This window comes from Chiloscyllium plagiosum, unplaced genomic scaffold (genome assembly GCF_037043375.1).
Source record: "Chiloscyllium plagiosum isolate Xiang-an unplaced genomic scaffold, Cpla_swu_hap1 HiC_scaffold_43, whole genome shotgun sequence".
Taxonomy (NCBI): Eukaryota; Metazoa; Chordata; class Chondrichthyes; order Orectolobiformes; family Hemiscylliidae; genus Chiloscyllium; species Chiloscyllium plagiosum.
The window spans coordinates 14,975,416-14,998,272 of NW_028270181.1; the positions used below are offsets into that span (position 1 = coordinate 14,975,416).

Genomic DNA, 22,857 nt, shown 5'->3' on the forward strand with positions numbered 1-22,857 from the left:
TAAACACTAATGCAAAATATTCGTTTAGTATCTCCCACATCTCTTGCGCTTCCACACATCGATGGCCTTGCTGATCTTTGAGGGGCCCTTTTGTCTCCCTAGTAATCCTTTTGTCCTTAATGTATTTGTCGAATCCCTTTAGATTCTCCTTAATCCTATTTGCTAAAGCTATCTGGTGTCCCCTTTTTGCCCTCCTGATTTCCCTCTTAAGTATACTCGTACTAACTTTATACTCTTGTAGGGATCCACTCAATCTCTGCTGTTTATGTCTGACATTTGCTTCCTTCTTTTACTTGACCAAAACCTTAGGTTCTCTCATCATCCAGCATTCCCTACATTCACCATCCACCCTAACAGGAACATACTGTCTCTGAGCTCTCGTTATCTCAATTTAGAAGGCTTCTCATTTTCCAGCCATCCCTTTATCTGTAAACATACGCCCTCAATCAACTTTTTAGATTACATCCCCTACAGTGTGGAAACAGGACCTTCGGCCCAACCAGTCCACACCGACCCTCCGAAGAATAACCCACCCAGAGCCATTTCCCTCTGATGAAAGCACCTAACATTACAGGCAATTTAGCATGGCCAATCCACCTGACCTGCACATCTTTGGACTGTGGGAGGAAACCGGAGCACCCGAAGGAAACCCACGCAGCCACAGGGAGAATGTGCAAACTCCATGCAGATAGTCGCCGGAGGCTGGAATTGAACCTGGGACCCTGGTGCTGTGAGGCATCAATGCTAACCACTGAGCCACCCTGCCTAATCCTTGCCTAATACTGTCAAAATTAGCGTTCTGCAAATTAAAAGTTTAGATCCAGTCTATCCTTTTCCATCACAATTTTAAAACTAATAGAATTATTTCCCAAGAGTAGGTTTAGGTTTTGCACCTTCTCTGGTAGGTACATCCACATACTGTGTAAGAAAATTTTCTTATACGCACTTAACACATTCCTCACCATCCAAGCCCTTAACAATATGGCAGTCCCAATGTAAGTTTGGAAAGTTAAAATCCCCTACCATAACCACCCTATTATTCTTAGACATAACTGACATCTCCTTACAAATTTGTTTCTCAATTTCCTGTTTACTAGTGGGGGATCTGTAGTACAATCCCCATAAAATGATCATCCTTCTCTTATTTCTCGGTTCCGTCCAAATAACTTCCCTGGACGGATTCCTAGGAATATCTTCCCTAAGTTCAGCCGTAACATTATCCTTAATCAAAAATGCCACTCCCCCGATAGCATTATTACCCTGGAACATTTAAGCTGCCAATTCTATCCATCCCTGAACGATATCTCTGCAATTGTTATGATATCCCAGTCCCATGGTCCCGACCATGTCTGAGTTCATGCCTTATTTGTTAGGCCTCTTACATTGAAGTAGCTGCAGCTACTTCAATCAGTCCTACCTCTTTTTCTACTTTGGCCCTGCCTGCTCTGAGTATTTGACTTACTCCTCCTCCCAACTGTACCAGTCTCAGATGGATCTCTTTCCTCACTATCTCTCTGGGTGACACACACAGACCTTATATAAGTAATTTGAATTTCCACAAACTTGAATTCTTCTCCTCTGCGCTGCTTAGCCATGCATTCATCTGCTCAATCCTCCTATTTCTACTTTCACTAGCTTCTGGCACCACGAGTAATCCAGATCTTACTACCATCGAGGGCCTACTTTTTAAATTCATGCCTAACTTCGTACATTCGTAACGCAGAAACTTGTCCTTTTCTCTTCCTACATCGTTAGTTCCAATGTATACAACAACCTCCTGCTGGTCCCTCTCCTCTTTGAGAATATTCTGCATCCTCTCCAAGATGCCTTAAATCCTGGCTCCAGGGAAGCAACACACCATTCTGATGTCTGTCAGTGCAGAAACATCTGTCTGTCCCTTTGACTTGAGATTCTCCTATCACAATCAATCGCTTGGAATCTAGCATACCACCTGTTACGTTAGAGACAGTCTCAGTACCAGAAACCTAGCTGTCAGTGCTACATTCCCCTGAGATCCATCACCACCTACATTTTCCAAAACAGTATACTTGTTTGAGATGGGGATAGCCACAGGAGAAAGTGAGGACTGCAGATGCTGGAGATCAGAGCTTAAAAATGTGTTGCTGGAAAAGTGCAGCAGGTCAGGCAGCATCAAAGGAGAAGGAGAATCGACATTTCGGGCATAAGCCCTTCTTCAGGAATTCCTGAAGAAGGGCTTATGCCCTAAACGTCGATTCTCCTTCTCTTTTGATGCTGCCTGACCTGCTGCGCTTTTCCAGCAACACATTTTATAGCCACAGGAGACTCCTGTACTACCTGCCTTCCCCTCCTACCTTTCCTAAAGATCACCCATCTATCTGACTATATCCTTAGTTTATCTCCCTTCCCGCAACTACCATCCATCACACTCCCTAGCTCCTGTAAATTCCTCATTGCCTCTAACTGCTGCTCCAACAGATCCATGCAACATGATAGGATTCACAACCAAACACAGGTCCTGCAGACATGATCATCAGTAACAGAAACTCTCCCTAATCTCTCTCATTCAACCAGAAGAGTACATCACTACTGAAGGCCATCCTTGCACCTTAACCAACTACAGACCCTGATAATAGCACTGTCTTACTGCTCTAAAAGCACTGCTGCAATCTAGCTTTGTACTTATATTTTTATATTTTTTAAGTTTAATTAGGTTGCACTTTAAAACTAGTCTCTTAATTGATCCACTGTTGTGAGCTTGCCCACACAGGTTTCTCCAAGGTCAGCTGTGAATTTCACTGTTTGTCTAGTTTTCTTCGAATGAACTCTGATGTCCAGAGATACTTGAAACCAAGCAGCAAAGGCAGCAGCTATGCAGATTTACCACTGGGTCAGATAGCAGTGTCGGTTTCTTTCTACGTTTGAATCACTTCCCATGTGGTCACTGCCTTTGTCTCCCTTCCTCCTTTTTAAAGGCTGTTGTTTAGATCTTCTTTCCCCCAAAGTTCCAAAACAGTGCATTGACTTCTAAAGCAGTAATTGCTGCTCTTAGAATTCGAGGAAATCAGCTCCAACGCAGAAAATACATCAAAAGAAAGGAAGCAGCTCTTCATTGAAGCCAAGTCGTTAATTGGAAGCTACTAATATATTAGATATTTAAATGAGTTTGCTAACTATTGCTAGCTTCTTATGTTGCTACTCTGGACCCACTTTGGTTTATCATCCATATGAATGATTTGGATGAGAATTTAGGAGACATGGGCTGATACTAAAATTAGTGGTATACTGGACAGTGAAGAACGTTATCTAAGACTACAAAGAGATCTAGATCGATTGAGTTAATGGACTGAGGAGTGGCAGGTAGAATTTAATTTGGATAAATGCGAGGTATTGAATTTTTGTAAAACAAATAAAGGCAGGACTTAGACAATTAATGGCAGGGCCCTGGGTAGAGTTGTAGAATAGAGAGACCTTGCGGTTCAGACACATAATTCTTTGAAATCTGCACCACACAAAGACAGGGTATTGAAAAGGGTGTGTAGCACACTTATCTTCGTTGCTCAGACTTTTCAGTAAAGGAATTGGGACGTCATGTAGAGGGTGTTGGTGAGGCCTCTTCTGGAGTACTTTGTACATTTCTGGTCACCCTTCTATAGGAAGGATATTATTAAATTGGAGAGAGTGCAGGAAAGATTTGCCAGGATGCTGCTGGGATGGAAGGTTTGAGTTATAAAGGCTTGATAGGCTGGGACTTTTTTCTCTGGAACAAAGAAGGTCGAGGAGTGGCCTTAGAGGTTTGTAAAATCATGAGGGGCATAGATAAGGTGAATAGCAAAAGTTTTTTCCCTTGGGTGGGGGAGTTCAAAACTAAGCATCTTTTTAAGGTGAGAGGAGAAAGATTTAAACAGGATGTGAGGGGCAAGTTTTTTTTTATAAACAGAGTGGTTCATATGCAGAATGAACTACCAGAGGAATTGGTGGATATGGATACAGTTACAGCATTTAAAAGACATTTGGCTTAGGAAATGTTTGGAGGGATATTGGCCAAAGACAGACAAGTGAGACTAGTTTAGTTTGATAACATGGTCGGCATGGACTAGTTGGACTGAAGAGTCAGTTTTCATGCTGTGTGACTCTGTAAACAATTAATGTTGATCCATATGTGCTTTGTGTTACTAGTTCTCGACTGGAGCCAATAAGTAACCATTCAACTCCCCAGGGTAGTGGAGCAACAACGCCCGACAATCACTCCATGATTGATGCTGTGAGTGAACAGGATGAAGGGACAATAACCCCTCCATCGAAGCAAACCACCCCAACTACTAGTCCACGTGACTCAATCAGGTCAGTTATAATCGGAGCTGTTCTACACCACTAAGACTAAAGTTCCTCTGTTATGAGACAGAATAAAACTTTGTCCTTTTCATTTCATTTGGATAAGGCAGAACTTTTGACTGTGCCCTTCCAAAGAATATTGTGTTGCTTTGAAGGAATGATCACCTTTGGCATATTGCAAACAAAAAAATCAAAAATGCATCAAGCAAGGGACTATTCGTTATTCAATTCTAAAGCTTAATATGGGACTTGAAATGTCCATAGACGTTGTCAGACATGCTGAGTATCTATGGGATTTAGTTTTGTTTTCAGATTTCCAGCATTTGCAGTTTTTTGCTTTTATATAGTACTATTCGACATTTACAGGGATCTGGATAGAGTAGATGGGAAAGCTGTTCCCCTTAGGAGTAGGATTGAGATCCAGGGAATGCCAAATAAAGATGATCAACTAAAGAAACAAAGGCAACGCAAGAAGAAACATTTTTAAACAACAGTTGCTTATGATCTGGAATGCAATACCTGAGAATGTGGTGGAGGCAAATTTGATCATCTCCTTCAAAGATAGTTAGATAAGCATCTAGAGAAACTAATTTGCAGGCGAGGGGAAAAGGTAATGACTGCGATTTGGTGAGTTGTATTTCAGAGAGCTGACACCAATGCAACAGGTCAAATAGCTTGCTTCTGTTCTTGTAACCATTCAATAATTCTTTTTGTGATTCAAAACAAAATTAATTTTCAAAATATCACAGAAAATCTGCCATATTTCTCATTTGGAATTTAGTAATAAATAATTTATGGACCTGTATATTTGAATAGTGTTACATTTTATGATTTTAATCCTGGTTTGGTTTTATAGCTTAGAATTTATTAAGGTTACACTACTTATCCTGTATCATTATTTCTGGTGGGTAGAGGCACCTTGATTTACACTTCAATTCCAATTTGTAATTGTGTTAAAATTGATGTAGCTGTTCAAAGATGCAGGCTATTTCTCCTGCTTATTAATGTTCTAGAAAGAGAGGCCATGTTAAAATAAATTTGAATGTTTGGATGTTGGGTGATGGCAGAGACTGGCTGTGATGCCTCAGTAATCAAGCCTTGCTAGCTAGGTTAACGTTAAGGTTCCTACCATGGAACACATCATATGAGGAGGGCATATTGAGTGGGTGAATACCTATTTCTAGATGCATTGACAAATTTGATATTCCATGAAAGTTATGGAAAGGTAGTTTATAATGCACACAGACCAAGGAGGTCCCGATGTCAATATTAGATCTGTGCTATATTTGTTATCTCAGCTGGTAAATGAAAAGGAAGTGCAGTAGGTTTAGTGCACTTGGACAAAGGGAGGGTAAATCAACCAGAGTGACCCCGTTTGCTCTACTGCATAGTCCTTATTGGATTGTGTTTATTCATCAGTTCTGCATTGAATGTGCAGTGAACTGTCACGCTACCTTTTTATTGATATATGAAGAACTGATGACATGCTAACTGTGAACAACTGTTGTCTTATTATAGAAGAGTTAGAGATCTTGAAAGAAAAGTTCATCGAAGATCAATAGGTACTTTGGCCTGATGTTACTGCTGGTTTGCAGGGCAACAATCTTTACTTCCATCAAAAAAATACTTAGCAAGTATTGATAATACATTCAGTGAAAGATGGATAATCAACAAACTAATTTCAAAATATCATTGTGTCCTGACTAATACATTTCCTGATTGGTTACCGTGTTCATCTGCAATCACATGAAAATAAATATGTTCCTTGTTTTTCTTTCTTGCATTTTTAATTCAACAGAAAGTCAATTGATTCAAGCAACCAAATTGCTGAACCGCGATTCCTTTTCCTAAAGAAAACCCAAATGGAATTAGGGATCCAAATTTGTGGTGGAAACCTATATGGAGTATTTGTGGCAAAGGTGGACGATGACAGTCCAGCAAATGGCCCTGATGGGCTGATTCCCGGGGATAAATTGTTGGAGGTAAGTGAAATAACTCCACAGAGGCTATTATCCCATCACCAAGTCACTCTTTATTTACACACAGAGAGTCCTTTACACTGATCCAGCTCTCTCAAAGCCTGCTCTGAGAGGGAACAAGATATCGAACACTTCTGTTCTTATCTGTCAGTCATGGCTCCCTGATTGGGGCTGTTAATCTGGTCCAATCAGGGAACTCATTTTATGAGGTCCACCTGGCTGACCTTCTTACAATCATTACAGTAAGAAGGCTGGCAGATTGCATAATCATTATCAACAATTCATTTGAAAATTGTTTGATTTTCAGAATTTGAATAAAGCCAATGATCCTCCAAACATTAAAACTTGCATTTAAATTTCAAGCATATGTCACACAAACAGTTTAAAATAAAATCAGAGAGTCTCAGACTATTCAATTGGGAATGGAAAAGAGGCAGTTCAAACAAGAGTGCATGCATTTTCCATTCATCATAAATGTTGAGACTATAAATGATTTGTACCCCAGCTGACTCTACCTCGTAAAAATAGGGCTTTGTGCATCATTTATAGAGTCACTCTATGTCGATCTATTAGAATCATAGAGATGTACAGCATGGAAACAGACCCTTCGGTCCTATTGTGAGAGCTTTGCATACAAACATTTACTGTAGCTATTTATATTGCTTGATGACAGTTGTCCTTTGCCTTTTCACACTCTGGGTTCTAGTTGAAAGCAATCATTTTTAAAAATTGTACATTTATGATCCTCATGCCTATTAAGTGAGATTGTCATTTCTCATCAGGGTTATCATTGATTCATTATGCAACAATATTTTGTATTAAAGCTCGAGCTTGCCTCCTGAGTAGCATAGTGTACTTTTAAAGGATTTCCCCCAAAAATTGAGCCTTTTTATTTTATCTGTAATGTTACAGAACTCTTCTGTTGAGTTGATTTTAGGTTGCTTTGCAGTGCAGTGCATCTGCCTCCTTTCCTTACAAACATCGTCTTGTATGAGGTTTCAAAGCCTTGTGCCAAAAATTGGATGATTCTTCTTTGTAAATGATGAGCGAGTTGGAAATATGATGAGTTTATACTGTGGTAAAAGGTAGGCAGGACCAGAAGAGAAAGTCAGAGTGCATGGGGAATTAGAGCTCACAACAGTTATAAAGCAAAAGGCAAAGCGAGTGGTAACAGAAAAGAGATGGGTGCAGAGAGAAGGTATTAATAGCAGAATATAAGTCCGTCTTTCTGAAAGTTAAACCAAACGTGGCAAGGAATTAAAATGGAGGATAGAGAACATGATGTGAGGTTATTGAACTTAATGCCAAGTCCAGACATCTGTTAAGTGTCGAAGCAGAAAATGAGGTCCTGTTGCTCAACCTTGCATTGGACTCCGTTAGAATGCCGTAGCAAACACTGTCTTCCAGTTTCTCAGTCTCCCTGGCATCTGTTGCAATGATGCTATCTTTTCCTCGCAGCTTGCAATGTGTCTTCCTTTTTCCTCAGCCAAGGACTCCCTCCTCACCTGGATATACAGGACCATCAACTGTTCAAATTATTAACCATTTTCTCCACCTTTCCACAACTGTGATGCTTCCCCTTGTCATCACTTTCCACCCAACCAGTCTCTGTATTCAGAGGATCATTTTCCACTATCACTCGCCTGATGTCACCACCATACACATTTTTCCCTGTCAACATTCCAAAAGGACCAATGTCCCTGTGACATCCTCATCTATTCCTCAGTTGCCCCAATTTTCCTCCTGTGGCACATTCTCATACAGTCACAGGTCGTGGAGCATTTGCCAATTTATCACCTCCCCCCTTGTCAGAGATCATAAATACTCCTTATACAGCAATTGACTTGTCCTTCTTTTAATCTAGTCAGCTGTATTTGCTGCTCACAATGCAGTCACTACACTGAGGGAAACAAAATGTAGATTGAGTGATCACTTTGCAGGATACCTTCATGTAGTTTGCATGCATAATTACATCATTTTAATACACCACCTCATGCTCACGTTTCTGTCCTTGATTTGTGATCTTTAATCCCGCTCAACCCCTGACATTCTCCAACCTTCCCTCTGTTCCACTTGCTTCTATCTTTCTCGACTGCGTTAAATCCATCATTTTTCAACCATTTTCAGTTCTGAAGATGAATCACATTGGAGTTGATATGTTACCTCTGTTTTTCTCGCTATAGATGCTGCCAAATCTTCTGAGTTTCTCCAGCACTTAGTGTCTTTATTTCTGATCTTCAGCACCTGCAGTATTTGACTCTTATTGGTGTGGTAGATTATCTGGTTATTCATTACATTGCTTCTAGAAATTTTTGTTTCTTAAAACAAATAATTTGTTTAATACTAAATTGAACCATACGTTTCATTTACTGTTGTATATGTACGTCAGAACTATGAATGATTGTTCAGAAATTTAAATGTTGCCCTGAAATTTGGGCAAGCTGGAAGATTTGCAACCCATTTGGAGCTATGAAATAAAAATTAATGTTTAACCAGATGTATGTGCCCAGGGCATTGTCATAACGCAAACATTAAATTTGGTATCAAGTAATAAATTTAATACTTCTCGTGTTCCAAATGTTCTGCTTAACAACAGTAGCACTTGAGACATCATTTGAAATCTATGGATATTGTTGTCAAGGGGAAGTCAATTGTGATGCTTGTCCAATAAGAAATTAACATCTGGTAAATCAGGTGATTATCTTGCATCTAAGTTTATTGCATCTAAGACTTATTCCTGGAATATCCCTTTATTTCTTTTGCATCTCATTTTGGATTCCTTGCAATTTTGATTTTTAAGCACTGTTTTCCTTCCTTTACGAGCACAACTTCAAGTAAACACATCACTGAGCAGAGATTATTAAATTACATAGCAAAGTTGATTCTGTCTGCTGTTAGAGCATCTTTTTGGAACCTACCGTGCATACTGACTCCTGCATCAGAAATCGGCAAAAAAGGGACTTGTGCACTTTTGTTCAAAGTTATTGTCCTGACTTTGTATCTGATGCTGCAGTGCTGTTGAGACCCAAAGTGGAATTCCCACAAATTCCACTTAATGTTGCAAGTATATAGTTGCTGCATTTGTCTACATGTCAAACGAATTGCATGCCCAATGTAATTCATCGTGTAAGCCACAAAAATGCAAAACTTCTGAAGTCATAATTAAACGGTGCAGACAAGCGTCCACTCAAAAAAGTGACAGTGGTCTGAAGATGTTTAATGAAAATAAATAAATTTTTGAATTTTAAGTATGACAGTTTAGTTTATACATGAAAATCTGTTGTCATTGTTGGCATCCTTCCATAATTTGATGGTCGTACAGCAAATCGAGTCATTTATGCTATCCTTTCTGCCAATGGTTGAAGAGACCAATCCATGAGACATATTCTGCTCAAGTGCCCAGAGTGAAGTGATTGGCAGGTCTCATTATGGATTGTTGCTTTTTGGTGTTGGTGTTACTAAGTTTCTATAGTGTCTGATCATCACGGTGGTGCATGTTGGCCCACAGGTGATGTCACAGTTTTCCTCTCTTATCAGCTACTATCTCCTAGATGCAAGATTCGATGCTTAGGGCCTTTATGTCATGCTTGAAAGCAACCTTGAAGTGGTTATTCTGGGCATCCCAAAGGTTATTTGGTTGTCTCACGATACAGAAAGTTGGAATCATAGAATCCCTACTGTATGGAAGCAAGACATTCACCACATCGAGTCCACTCAACCCCTCTGAAGAGCACCCCTCCCATCTCTGTAACACTGCATTTCATATGGCTAAGTCCACCTAATCTGCATATCTTTGGACTGTGGGAGGAAATCGGAGCACCCAGAGGAAGTGGGGAGAATGTGCAAAATCCACATAGTTTTCAGGTATGCACCTGTCTTTCGTCGTGCGAATGGGTCCAAGCTACAAAAGTCACTTCTGCCTGATCAGTGTCAAGGCATTTGGGAAATTTGCCTTTGACAGAGCTGTCAAAGTCATGATTTTGAATTTCCCTATCTAGAATGTACTTCAATGCAATAAAATATCTTCCACTTAATCAAGTGACAGACAAGTCCACAGCAGTCTTGCCCTCCCTAAAATAAAATACATCATTTGTGTAGCTTTGTTCCCCGCTACTGATGGGGCTAATATTTTCATTAATTTTATATACAGTACCTAGATTTGTTTTTAAATACATTCTGTAAGTGCTTAATAAGGTGGACAGATGTTTGTTACTGTATTATGAAAGCACTTTAGAATGATTAATTTTCACTGCTGGCATTCACATATTTACAGTTTCTTGTATTAGTGTTTTATTGTCATCTTTAACAGTTAATTTCTTGATAGTCATAATTTCAGTTATGGTAGATATTTTAGTTTTATTAGCCATTTTTCTGTGACTATTTGTGTGAAAAATTTGTAAAGTTATAAGGCTAGCGTTGCTCAGTATTAGTGCATTTATAATTTTTTTATAGCACTATTCATACCTGCCTTCTGTTTATGTTTGTCATTGTTTATAGTGAGATCAACATAAAGGCCTTAGAGAAGGTATGACACATATATTGATTTTGCTCACTGCAGTAAATGAGGCAAGATCCTTTAAAAAAAATAGTTGGCCTGTGTTTACCAGATAGTCGAAAGATATTACATTTCCTGATTTGCAAAGCTTTTGCTAAGGAAAAACAAATCTCATTTGCTGAAATTATTCTGCAAACCAGATTGTAATTGTTTTCTTCCTAACCATTGCCTTTCTGATATAGTCATACAATTTAACATGAGTTTAAAGTGATGACAGTACTGGAATAAGTTTCTGACACAATTTCAAATACAATGCAGCCAAGAGAATTACTCACTCATTCTTTTCTAATATATTTCAGTAGTAATGAATAGTGCATTGAGACTGAACAGGAACAGTATGTCTGCATTATAACTTTACCTTTGCTTGGGTATAACTCTGTATTTGAATAAACATTATACCATGCACTAGAAATTGCAGTGAAATAAAATGTGGGCAGAGAAAAAAAGGTTTAGAGATAAATCCAGCTCCTGAAAATATACTTACTGTGCCTATTAGACAGTTTAGAAAAGGACAATTGGTAATGTATATCTACTAGCTGTTTGACAGCCTGCAAGGAAACAGTATGCAAACCAGGGAAACGAGATGGAGAGAATAGAAAAACTTCAACTTAAGAGAAATTTTAATGAACACTTTTTAAAAATACACAGGAGGTTTTACTGCAACACTTATTTGCTGGAATGTATTCAAAGTAAACAGCAATTCTTGATTATAGTCATTTTACATTTTCGTTGCAGTACAATGGCACCGATATGCGGAATGTGACGGCTGAGCAGGCCTATGTCGAAATGCTGAAACCCACAGAAACAATCTCTGTGAAGGCTCAGTACAGAATAGAGGAATTCAACAAGATCAGAAATGAAGCCGGAGATGGTTTCTATATCAGGTATCATTTGAGATCATTAACTGCAAACTTCTCATAATCATTAAATGAAAATAGATCAGGACTTCATGGACAAATTCTGTTGGAATGTTGGGTCAAGCAATGAATGTAACAGAAACAGACTGGAAATAATTGGGTTTAAGCTACAGTTAGATCTCCATCTGTAGAATAACATTTGGAAGTAGCAGTGATTTGGCCATTATTTTCTTGTTGTTCATTCAGTACATCTGCAATAATTTCACGTGGCGAACAATGTTAATTTCAGCTTTTTGTGTGAAAGGATCGTGTATTATTTTTCAGATACTTCGCCTCCTACAAGTGCATGGTCAGTGTAAGATTTTGAGGTTCACTTTAACTTGAGTTGTAAAAACCTACATAGATTACAATTACAAATATTCTTAATGAACGTCTTCAGGTGTGTTGTGACACACCTCTGGAGCAGGCGGGACTTGAACCGAGGCCTTCTGGTGACAATTACAATTATAAGCTAAGGTTGAGAGAGCCAATTGAAAGTTCACTAGACCTGATTGGTTCAAAGACATTCCAAGTATAAATATGTTTTCACAAGTTTTACAAAATTTATTTTGTTTATCCAAATAAGCACTAAAGAAAACCTACTTAATATAAAGAGTGGTTTACAGTTCTTCCATTTCAGGCTGCTATTTCCAGACACTGGTTGACTAGGCACCGGTCATTTGTTTTGTTGTGTTGACTGAGGTTCTTATTCCTTCTTGTGTGTCAAAGCACTAAAACCCAGGCCTTGTTAATCTTTACTTGCCACTAAGCCCGTGCGTAACAGAGGCATCCTGAACTCTATTAAGCATACTGTTTCATGAAAGTACACTAAACAACAAAAGAAGAGGCAATAAAACCATAAACCATACTTTTGGCCTACTATTGGACTTTTCTCCCTTCAGAAACTGTTTATAATTAGTCATAATTTAACAATATAATTTAATTCTTCACTTGCTGAATCAAATCATAACTATTGAAAAATAGCCCAATCTTCCAACAGAAACCATTGTGATATTTTACTTAGCCTAGGTTTTAATTTCTGTTGTCTAATATTTTGGAATTCTATGGTGTTCATGTTTTAATTTTACTTACCAAGCTAAGTCCTGATGTGTTTGAGTAATACAGGTTCACAGCAATCTTTTCTTTGGCATTTTCATCTGCTTGGTCTTCCAGAGCACTTTACGATCGAGTTGCTGAAGTAGAGCACGATTTAAGTTTTAAGAAGGATGATATCCTTTACGTTGATGACACACTGCCGCAAGGAAACTTTGGTTACTGGATGGCCTGGCAATTGGATGAAAATGCTCAGAAGCTGGAAAGAGGACAAATCCCCAGCAAGTACATGTAAGCGTAACAATTGACGAAAGGGTAACATAAATAAGGAAGAAGCTCTGCATTCAAATAATAAGAAATACATTGCATTCTACTTCTTTTAAAATATAAACGTAATTCTTGCTTTAGAGTTAGAAGGTTGTGATTGTCAAGTGTACAGAAGAGTACTGTATGATTAGAGCTACTGAATTTTGAATGAGATGTTAAACCAGGTGTTCTCTGCCTGTTCGTCTGGATGTGAAAGTTCCTACTCCAGGTTTTTTTTAAGGTATGCAAGAGAGATCTGGTGGCCTAGCCAATAGTTATCCCTCAGTCAGAACCTTAATAAATTGTTAGTGTGAACATTTATCTTATTGCTGTTGTAGGACCTTGCAGTGTAAATTCACTGCAGTATTTTATGAGATATCAGTGCCAATCCTTGTTTCTTTTTACGAATATCATATCAATGGTGGCAAATTGTTTTGGAAATGTCTAAGGATGTGTTGAGAATCATATAAATAGCATATTTGTTTTCTATTAAAGTTTGATTTCAAGGGCCAAAGACCAAGCTTTTTGACTACTACTTATTTCCCAGTATCTGGACATATTTCATAATGCAGCATTTCACCTGTGAAACAGAAACCAAAAGTAGTCCAGAAGTTCAACGTTTTAGTTAATAAAGCTGCAGCTACAATACAGAGAATTCCCATGTCTTTATGGCTGTTACTTTATGGCTATGTCCCAAGAAGAAAATTTCCCAGCAAAGTATGGTTGATTCCAGTTAAAGTTTTGTTTCTATAAATTCAGTTTATAGGAACAAAAACAGAAATTGCTGGAAAAACTCAGCGGGTCTGGCAGCATCAGTGCAGAGAAATCAGAGTTAACATTTCAGGTCCAGTGATCCTCCTTCAGAATTTATGATAGCTAGGCGAAGGTTGGTTTTTATGCAGAAGATAGGGTTAGGGAGGGGTTAAGGAGTGAACAGTAGAACCCAGAGAGAGAAAAACAGTTGGACAGTCAACTGGATAAAGGTCAGTTTAGGGGAATTAATAGTTGCTAATGGGAGCTCTTTGTAGCTGACAATGAGTTGTGTGTGGTAGCAGCTCATGTGATGACAAGGCCAGGTGTGTGGGAGTAGGGGAAAGACGTGGGAAAAGGCGCTCAACTCTAAAGTTGTTAAACTCGATATTAAGTCCAGAAGGCTGCAGAGTTCCCAAGCAGAAAATGAGGTGCTGTTCTTCCAGTTTGCACTGGGCCTCTCTCGAGCACAGCAGCAAGCCTGAGACAGTTGTTGGCCAGGGAACATGGTGATGTGTTAAAGTGGCAGCTCATGTCTTTTTTTGTGAGCAGAATGTAGATTTGTTTCCTGACTGTCGAGGAGACTACAATTTGTAGGAAATTCTATATTGTATTTTCTGTATGAATTTGTTACCGGGCAAGAAGATAACAGGTGGAAACTTTGGCTTCTGAACAGAATTCCCATCTTTTTATAAGATGATAAAAATGCAAGTGCTGTCAAAACTTTTAAGATTTCCTATTGAAAGAGATGATTTGGCATTATATACTTGGGTTGTTTGTACAAGATTCATTAATTGCTCAAATTGCAAGTCCCATCAATCTAATGGTTTCCATTAATTCAGAAAGATTCTGGAGGTACGGAAAATACAGGCAAGTCTGGATCTTTTCTGCTGCTTACATCCTAGAAAGTTGAATTGTTTCACCAGTGAGCATGTTGCCCCAAGTATTTCCCATTTGCCATTTTCAGCTTAGTGCCAAGTCAAAAATGATCAAATCGATATTTATAAATAGATCCTGAAGCTTCATTGAAGATGGGAGTAATCCTGTACAATTATTGATCTACCACGTAATGGTGACATGTCACATGCAACGCACATTGTTTTGTAGAATATACTGATAAGTAGCTTATTATGGTAATTTTGAATTGCCTTTTATGGTTCATAATTTGGAACCAGTAGGAACATGACTGCACCTTTTAGGTACAACTGAGTACAGGTTACATTAGTTTCATATCCCAGAATTTTAAGGTGAGTAATGTTATAGTAAGAGTCTTGAGATTGAAAGACTGAGCTAGGGACTCTTTCACTTTAATAATAATGATTTGTAATGCCAGAATTGTTATTGTGGATCATTATGTGTTCTTTATATCCGCTGTTTATATCTCTCATAGATGTCACCTTTTTTGTGCCTTCCTTGCATGTGTTGATTTCTTTCCAGCTCCAGTGCTCCACCTATCTTATTATATGAATTTTATTTAGCCTGCCTACATACATTATTTATTTTCTTTTGAACATCATCAATTCAAGTGTATCTCTTTCCCATTTCTCTCATCATTGCTATTGCCTTATGTTGTCTACTCCTTACCTCATTTTTGTTTTCTTTAGTGTGGTAGTAGATATGTGGGTTACCATGATGCCTAGGGGTCAGCGTAGTCGCGTGATCATCTCTGAAATGTCTTTGATGTATGGTCACACTAAACAACTACTTAATTTAAAGAATCCCATACCCACAACTAGCAGAATGAATGTATTATGCAAAATACCCTGCAAGGACTGCAACAAATATTGGACAAACTGGCAGGAAACTAGCCACCAGATACATGAGCACAAAATAGCCATTAAAAGACATGACCAACTATCATTGGTATCCATACACACAGACAAAGAGGGACACCAGTCTGATTGGGACAATGCATCCATCCTGGGACAGGCCAAACAAAGACACACACAGGAATTTCTAGAGGCCTGACTTTCAAACCAGAACTGTATTAACAAACGTATTGATTTGGACCCCATTTACCAGCCTCTCAGAAATGATATCACCCACCACAGCAAACCAAGACACACAAAACAGCAAGCAGGGACAGAACACCAATTCACCGGAGGCTCGTTGATGATGTTACCTAGCATGGTGACGAAACGTCTGAAAACAAACCCACCAACTCAGCAAGCAAACAGACAAACTGAGTTATTTGTTACATTATGATTTGTGACACGTTGCTGTGCTCAAATTGGCTTTTTGCATTTTTGCATATGACCGCAGAGTTTACATGTCACAAATAATTCTTATTGTGTTTGACTGCCACTGCATACCCACTGCCTTACTTTAGAATTCTCATCTTATTTTTAACCATGGAATGCTGCTAAATTGTTTTATTCTGGCAGGATGGATCAGGAATTTTGCAGAAGACACAGTATGTCAGAGGTCAAGGATGAAAATGGCTCGGTGAAGACACTGTCAGCAGCAGCCCGAAGATCATTCTTCCGGCGAAATAAAAAACATAAACGGAATAACTCGAAAGATGGAAAGGAGATGTTGGCTCTTGATGCCATAAGCACTGATTCTATCCCTTTGTTGGAAGGTATTTTGACAATTTTTGTCAAGAGATGATTCTAGTTGATCAGCCAACTTCAGATGTTAATGATGGCTTATTTGCAATGTTAGTTATCTTATTGCCAAATGTATTAGATGGAGTGAAATGCTTTAATTCACTGCAACCTGCTTTAATTCACTGATCGGGACTTTGATCAGTAATTCCCAAGGTATAAGATTATCGCAGGAGTTGCAAAGGATTCTTTATCTGATTGTTCTGATTTAATTACTAAATGCGGTTCTGATTTGTCAATCATCTTTGCTGTTTTGGATTTTTAAAGCCAACTGTATGTTGAAACGTATTTTCATTGATAGATTGTGGAAGTCTGGCTTATCAAAGAGTGCAGAAAATAGAGTGCACCTCACCAAGGCCTGTGCTTATTTTGGGACCATTAGTGGATGCTGTGAAGGACATGTTAGTTAAAGATTCCTCTGGAAAATTCTGCAGATGTCCACTAGGTAAGTATAAATCTGCAGATTTGCTTTAATTTCAAATATATAGTTGTAATTCTGTGGTTTCTTCAGAGGTTTATATGCATGTCAACAATTGTTTATGATTGCTGAAAATAAGTATTTTATCTGCACTTAAAATATTTCTGTCAATCTTGATCATATTTCAAAGAATAGTTTTAGAAATATAATCATATGATATGGGAGCAGGAGTATGCTACTTGGCTCCTCAAACCTACTTTGTCATTCACTAAGGTAGTGACTGAACTGTTTACTCCACTTTCTTATGTACCGATGATAACCTTTCACCTTCTTGCTTATTGAGAATTTATCTTCCTCTCCTACATAAATATTCAAGGGCTCTGCTTACAACCCCTTCCAAGGGAGAAAATTTCAAAGCCCATCAACCCTCTGCAGGGCAAAAAAATTCCTGTTAGCTCTCTGAAATGGTTTGCCCCTTATTTTGAAACAGTAACCCCTAATTCTGGGTTCTTCCAGTAGAGGAAATATCCTTTTCATACGTGCCCTGTTATGACCCCTCAGGATCTTGTGTGTCAATCGGGTCACATTTTACTCTAACCTCCAGAAGATACAAGCCTCTCCTCAGAATGCAATCATACATTAGTCTGGTAAATTTTCTCCGCAGTATCTCTAAGCTATTTACATAGTTCCTTAAATATGAATACCCGTACCATACGCAGCACCCAAGAAGTGTGATCTCACCAGTGCCCGGTAAAACTGAAGCATGACTACATACTTCCGTATTCATTTCCTCTTGTATTAAACAATAACATTCTATTAGCTTTTCTGCGAGGGTTCAATCCCTGACAACCCTCGCAAATGATGAAATTTGAGAGTGCGGAGTTCATTAAAGATCGGTGATTTTTTGCTAACGGATATCGATTTTCATTGTTACTTAATTTTTGACGCACCAAGGTGAATTTGTGACACATGACTTTGCGGATACAGCGGATTTACTGTACTTACTGGATACTAACCTTTTGTGATTCATCCCCTAGAACAGTCAAATCCCACCCCCCCACCCCACTTTGTAATGAGTAGTTGGTATTAGCCATGCAGATAAAATTGATGTGTTTGAAGACAGATACATTCTTATCTGTGTTTCTGTTTTTATGTTCAGAGGTTATGAAAGCTTCCCAGCAGGCCATTGAGCGAGGAGTTGCAGACTATCTCTTCATTGATTACAAGAGGAGAAGTGGCCATTTTGATGTCACAACTGTTGCCTCCATTAAAGAAATAACCGAGAAGGTGCCTCTCTCCCCTCAATTTCTGTGATTTATATAATTTGATAATTTCTACTTAAGGTTACCAATGCCAACTAATATTATCAGTTTAATCAAGTTACTTTAGAGCATTTCAAAAGTTGTAAGATTCCTTGGAATCTAGAGTGATCCTATTCTCAATGGTAAGGTTAAATGAATTCTAACGAAGACAGCATTATTCCTGCTTCATGTCCTCGGGAGTCTAAAAATCCCTGTCTACGTAAGTTTACAGGAAAGTGTATAAACAGCAAATTGAAGGTAGGAAGAAAGATTTTAGAGGTTAAAGATGTTTCCTTCGAACAGAGGAGGCTGAAAAGTGAATTAATAATGGGGTATAAAATAATGAACAATTTGGATCCAGTGGACAGGGAAACCTGTTTCCCAAAGCAGAGAGGACGCAACAAATTTGAGGTGATTGGTAGAGGGTTTAAAGAAGACATGGGGGAAATCTTTTTCATCCAGAGGGTGGTGGGTATCTGGAATTCACTGCAAAACTTTGTAGGTGAGGTGGAAACACTCAACAGATTTATAAGGAATCTGAATCTGTACCTGCAGCTGTGTAACCTGCAAAGCTACAGACCAGGTGCAGATAAGTGGGATTAGAATGGGCATTCTAATTAGTTTATTCAGCTGGTGCAGGCACAATGAGCTAAATGGCCTCAATCTGTGCTGTCACTTTTCTGCGGTTCTGTGGAAACCTACCTGTAGCATGCCTCCAGATCGATGCACAGAGGTTGATGTAACAGGGGAGGTGATGGCCTATGATAATATTGCTGGACTGTTAATCCAGAGGCCCAGGTAATGTTCTGGGGACCTGGGTTTGAATAGCACCACAGCAGATGATGGAATTTAAATGTTTTAAAAATCTAGAATGAAGAGTCTAATGATGACCATGAATCCACTGTTGATTGTTGGAAAAACCCATCTGGTTCGCTAAGATCCTTTAGGGAAGGAGGCTGCTATCCGTATCTGGTCCAGCCTATATGTGACTCCAGACCCACAGCAATATGGTTGATTCTTAACTGTTAGGGTGGAGCAATAAATGCTGGCCTAGTTAGTGATGATACCCTGATTCCATAAATGAAGTTTTAAAAAAACAATGTAATGGCATATTAGCTTTCTTGGTCATTGGTAAATCACATTTTACATAAGAATTTTTTTTTCTAAATTGTGATACTGGACTCCTAGATACTAGCAGTATTTGCAAGGATTCCTCAGGAAAACAGCGTTATTTATAACTAAATCAGCAGTGTTTACAAGGAAGCACACACTGTCCTAGCAAAGCGTGAGTTTGAGATAAAGTTTAGCCACTTGTTAGAAATGCACCTGCCTTGATATAAATGAATGTCACAATATTCCTGACGACATGACATGTCAACATATGACGTGCGATGTTTGGCCATGTTGCCGTACCAGCATTCTGATCCCTAAACTTTTCCATTTTGCAAATCTTACTTTTTTGTCAACTTTTCTTTACTCAATTTCTTGCTGACTTTTCTTTCCCATTTCAGACCATAATAGATAGAAGACGATTTGATCTTTGATATTCTGAACAATTCCTGTTCAATACACAAGTATAAATTGATGACAATTTGCCTGGGAAGGGAACACTTATTTGTTGGATAAGGATGCTTATGTGGCGAGGCAATGACTATGATATTGAAAAGCAAAATATGGTAGCTTCTTGTATTACGTAGTAAATGTGTAATGTTGCTGCTGTTTGAATCATGCAGTCTTCAATGTCACTTCTGTGTGACCACAGCATTGTTCCTCAACCTTGTACCATAACATTTTGGCTGTTATGTGGAACAGTTCAGAGGTACCTCTACATCTTATTGCTTAGTTTGACAGGTGCTCCAAACTCTGCACTGTTCAACATCTGTTTCTAATGAGTGTTTTTTTCTAAAGTTTAAAAACAATGAGATTGCAGCTATGATTTAAATTGCCCAAAGACATGAAGGAAAGGGAGAATATGCATTTATACAGCACTCATGCAGGATACCCCAAAGCACTTTGCAACTGTTCGAGATAAATGTGACAACCGACTCGCATGGAACAAAGGTCCTGTAAACAGCAGTGAGATCAACCTCGGATAGTTGCAGTTGAGGTATAACTGCTGGTCACGAACATGCCAGGACATCCCTGCTCTTTTTTGAAGAAAAACCATGGAATTCTTTTCATCTACTTGAGATGATAGATGGTACCCTAAATAATTTGTAAGATGATAGTGTAGCAATCCTTCAATGTTACGTTAAAGCAGCATTCTAGATTATGTATTCAGGTCTTTAAAGTGGGCCTTTATCCTGTGACTCCCTGATCGAGAACTGACACCAGTGCAGATAGTAGTTCATTATAAAATGTGACTAGCTGCCATTAAGTTTGCTTTTCTTAATTTTTAAATTTTATTTATAGGACAGCCACTGTTTACTTGATATTGCACCACATGCCATTGAGCGTCTACACCGGATACACATCTATCCAATCGTTATATTCATACGGTACAAAAACTTGAAACAAATCAAGTGAGTGGATTCAATTCATTAAAATGAATAAGTAGCTTTTCTTTGTTGATATGTAATACGATTGTATACAGAATAGCATGTGCTATCAATAATCAGTTGCTGTTGAAGAATGTATAAGTTCAAAATTATACAGAGCTAACAAAAACATGATATGAATCAAAATGAAGGTGTATGTACACATTTCTATGGTTGCGCAATGTGTATTCTTCTGGTGTTTAATGTATGTCAGTTTTAGATTCTACATAATAATCTTTTAAATGTTAATGCAATCTGTTTTGTGTCTATATGTTTTCTTTATAATGTAAATGATGCAAAGCAGGAGAACCATGAGACACTCAGCTGGTCAGGCAACATCAGTTCTGATGAAAGGTCATTTGACATGCCTCAGTAACTTCACAAATGTTTCCTGACCTGAGTATTTCCAACATTTTCTATTCATAACACAAAATATTGTGCCATTTGCTATTGTTTTTATTGAATAAACTATAGCATAGAAAATTAAGAAGCTATTGAAATATTTAATGTATTTAATGGAGACACCAATAACTTGTTTATGTGAATGCGCATACCTCCTAGACCTTTTTAAAAATGCCATTACACTGGTTTTAGCAAATTCTAATAGTTGTACTGTATCACCAGAGAGCAAAAGGATCCAGTGTTTCTGCGGGACAAAGGTACACAAAAAAAACATTCCAAGGAACAGTTTGAGGCTGCTCAGAAGATTGAACAGGAGTATACCAAGTTTTTCACAGGTAAGGATCTGTTTGTGTTCGACTGCAAGTCTTAATCTTGACTTACAGTTCACATTTTAACCTTCACTTTGAAGGGAAGAGGTTTATTTAAATGCAAGATTACTGATTTGTTCATTTTTATTGGACAATCATCAGTGCTCTAGTAGCTGATCCCCAGTATCAAGGAATCTTTACATAAGAACATAAGTAAGAGTAGACCATTCAGTCCCTCAAAATCACCCTGCCATTCAACAATATCACAGCTGATTTGCTGCAGCCCCCAATTCCTCTTTAGTATCAGCGTAGCACAGCCATCAACTCCCGTACATTTCAAAAATCTATGAACCCCTTTTTAAATAACCTCAGTGATCACAATTCTCTGATTTCGAGAATTCATCCCAGGAGAAAAAAATTCCTTTGCATCTCAGTTTTAAATGCCATTCTGTAACTATGTCTCCTTGCCCAAGATATTCCGCCCCCCCCCCCCCCCCCTCCAACTGATGTAGTTAATCCATTGTCAAGGAACCTTTACATTAGAACATCAGAAAAGGTGCATTTCAATCACAAGATTACCCAGATCTTTCTGTGCTGCACTTTCTCAGAGCCTCTCTCAATTTAATTGATAATTGTATACTTTGAGTCTTCCAACCAAGGTCATAGAGCTACACAGCATGATCCCACACTTGCCCAGATTAATCACCATCTGCCAGCTTTTGCCCACTCACTCAACCTATCTATATCCCCTGCAAATTCCTTTGCCCCCTTTGCAATGTGCCCTTCCACCTATTTTTGTATCATCAAATTTGGATGTGTTATAGTCTGCTATCACCTACATTTTCACCCAAATCATTTATTTCAATGACAAACAAAAATATAGACAGTAAATAATTGGGACACTAAGACTGATATTTAACAAGATTCTGTCAAAGATCTTAGATAAATCAACTAAACTGAGGCAGCAATGATTATGCTGTCGAGAGAGTTATACCATGGTGTGATCTTTGTGGCACTCTACTAGTTACGTCTTTCCAACCTCAAAAAGACCAATTAATCTCAATTCACTGTTTTATGTATGTTAATCAATCCTGAATCTATGCACTTACATTACCCCCAAAACCATGATCTCCTTTCTTGTGCAAGTAACCTGCAAACTGTAGACCTGTGGGCCTGACGTTGCTAGTGGGTAAGTTATTGGAGGTGATTCTGAAAAATAGGATTTACAAATGTTTGGAGAGGCAAGGACTGATTAAGAATAGTCAGCGTGGCTTTGTGCGAGAGAAATTGTGTCTCATAAACTTGATTGAGCTTTTTGAGGAAGGAACCAAAATGATTGATGAGGGCAGAGCAGTGGACGTTGTTTACATGACTTTAGTAAAGCCTTTGACAGGGTTCCGCATGATAGACTAATTATTACAGTTAGATCACA

At 38.5% G+C, this 22,857-nt stretch overlaps 1 protein-coding gene across 11 annotated transcripts in view; it reads left to right on the top strand.

The window, feature by feature from the left end:
* Positions 1-22,857, top strand: part of dlg5a (discs, large homolog 5a (Drosophila)) — a 228,429-nt gene that overhangs the window by 193,746 nt on the left and 11,826 nt on the right. For all 11 annotated transcript variants that reach the window (XM_043678983.2, XM_043678982.2, XM_043678990.2 and 8 more), the window contains 9 exons: positions 4,159-4,323; positions 6,113-6,296; positions 11,584-11,732; positions 12,918-13,088; positions 16,238-16,434; positions 16,761-16,904; positions 18,037-18,164; positions 20,591-20,700; positions 21,340-21,452. In XM_043678983.2, the coding sequence (XP_043534918.2) occupies positions 4,159-4,323; positions 6,113-6,296; positions 11,584-11,732; positions 12,918-13,088; positions 16,238-16,434; positions 16,761-16,904; positions 18,037-18,164; positions 20,591-20,700; positions 21,340-21,452 (1,361 nt within the window). The remainder of the gene's footprint in view (positions 1-4,158; positions 4,324-6,112; positions 6,297-11,583; positions 11,733-12,917; positions 13,089-16,237; positions 16,435-16,760; positions 16,905-18,036; positions 18,165-20,590; positions 20,701-21,339; positions 21,453-22,857) is intronic.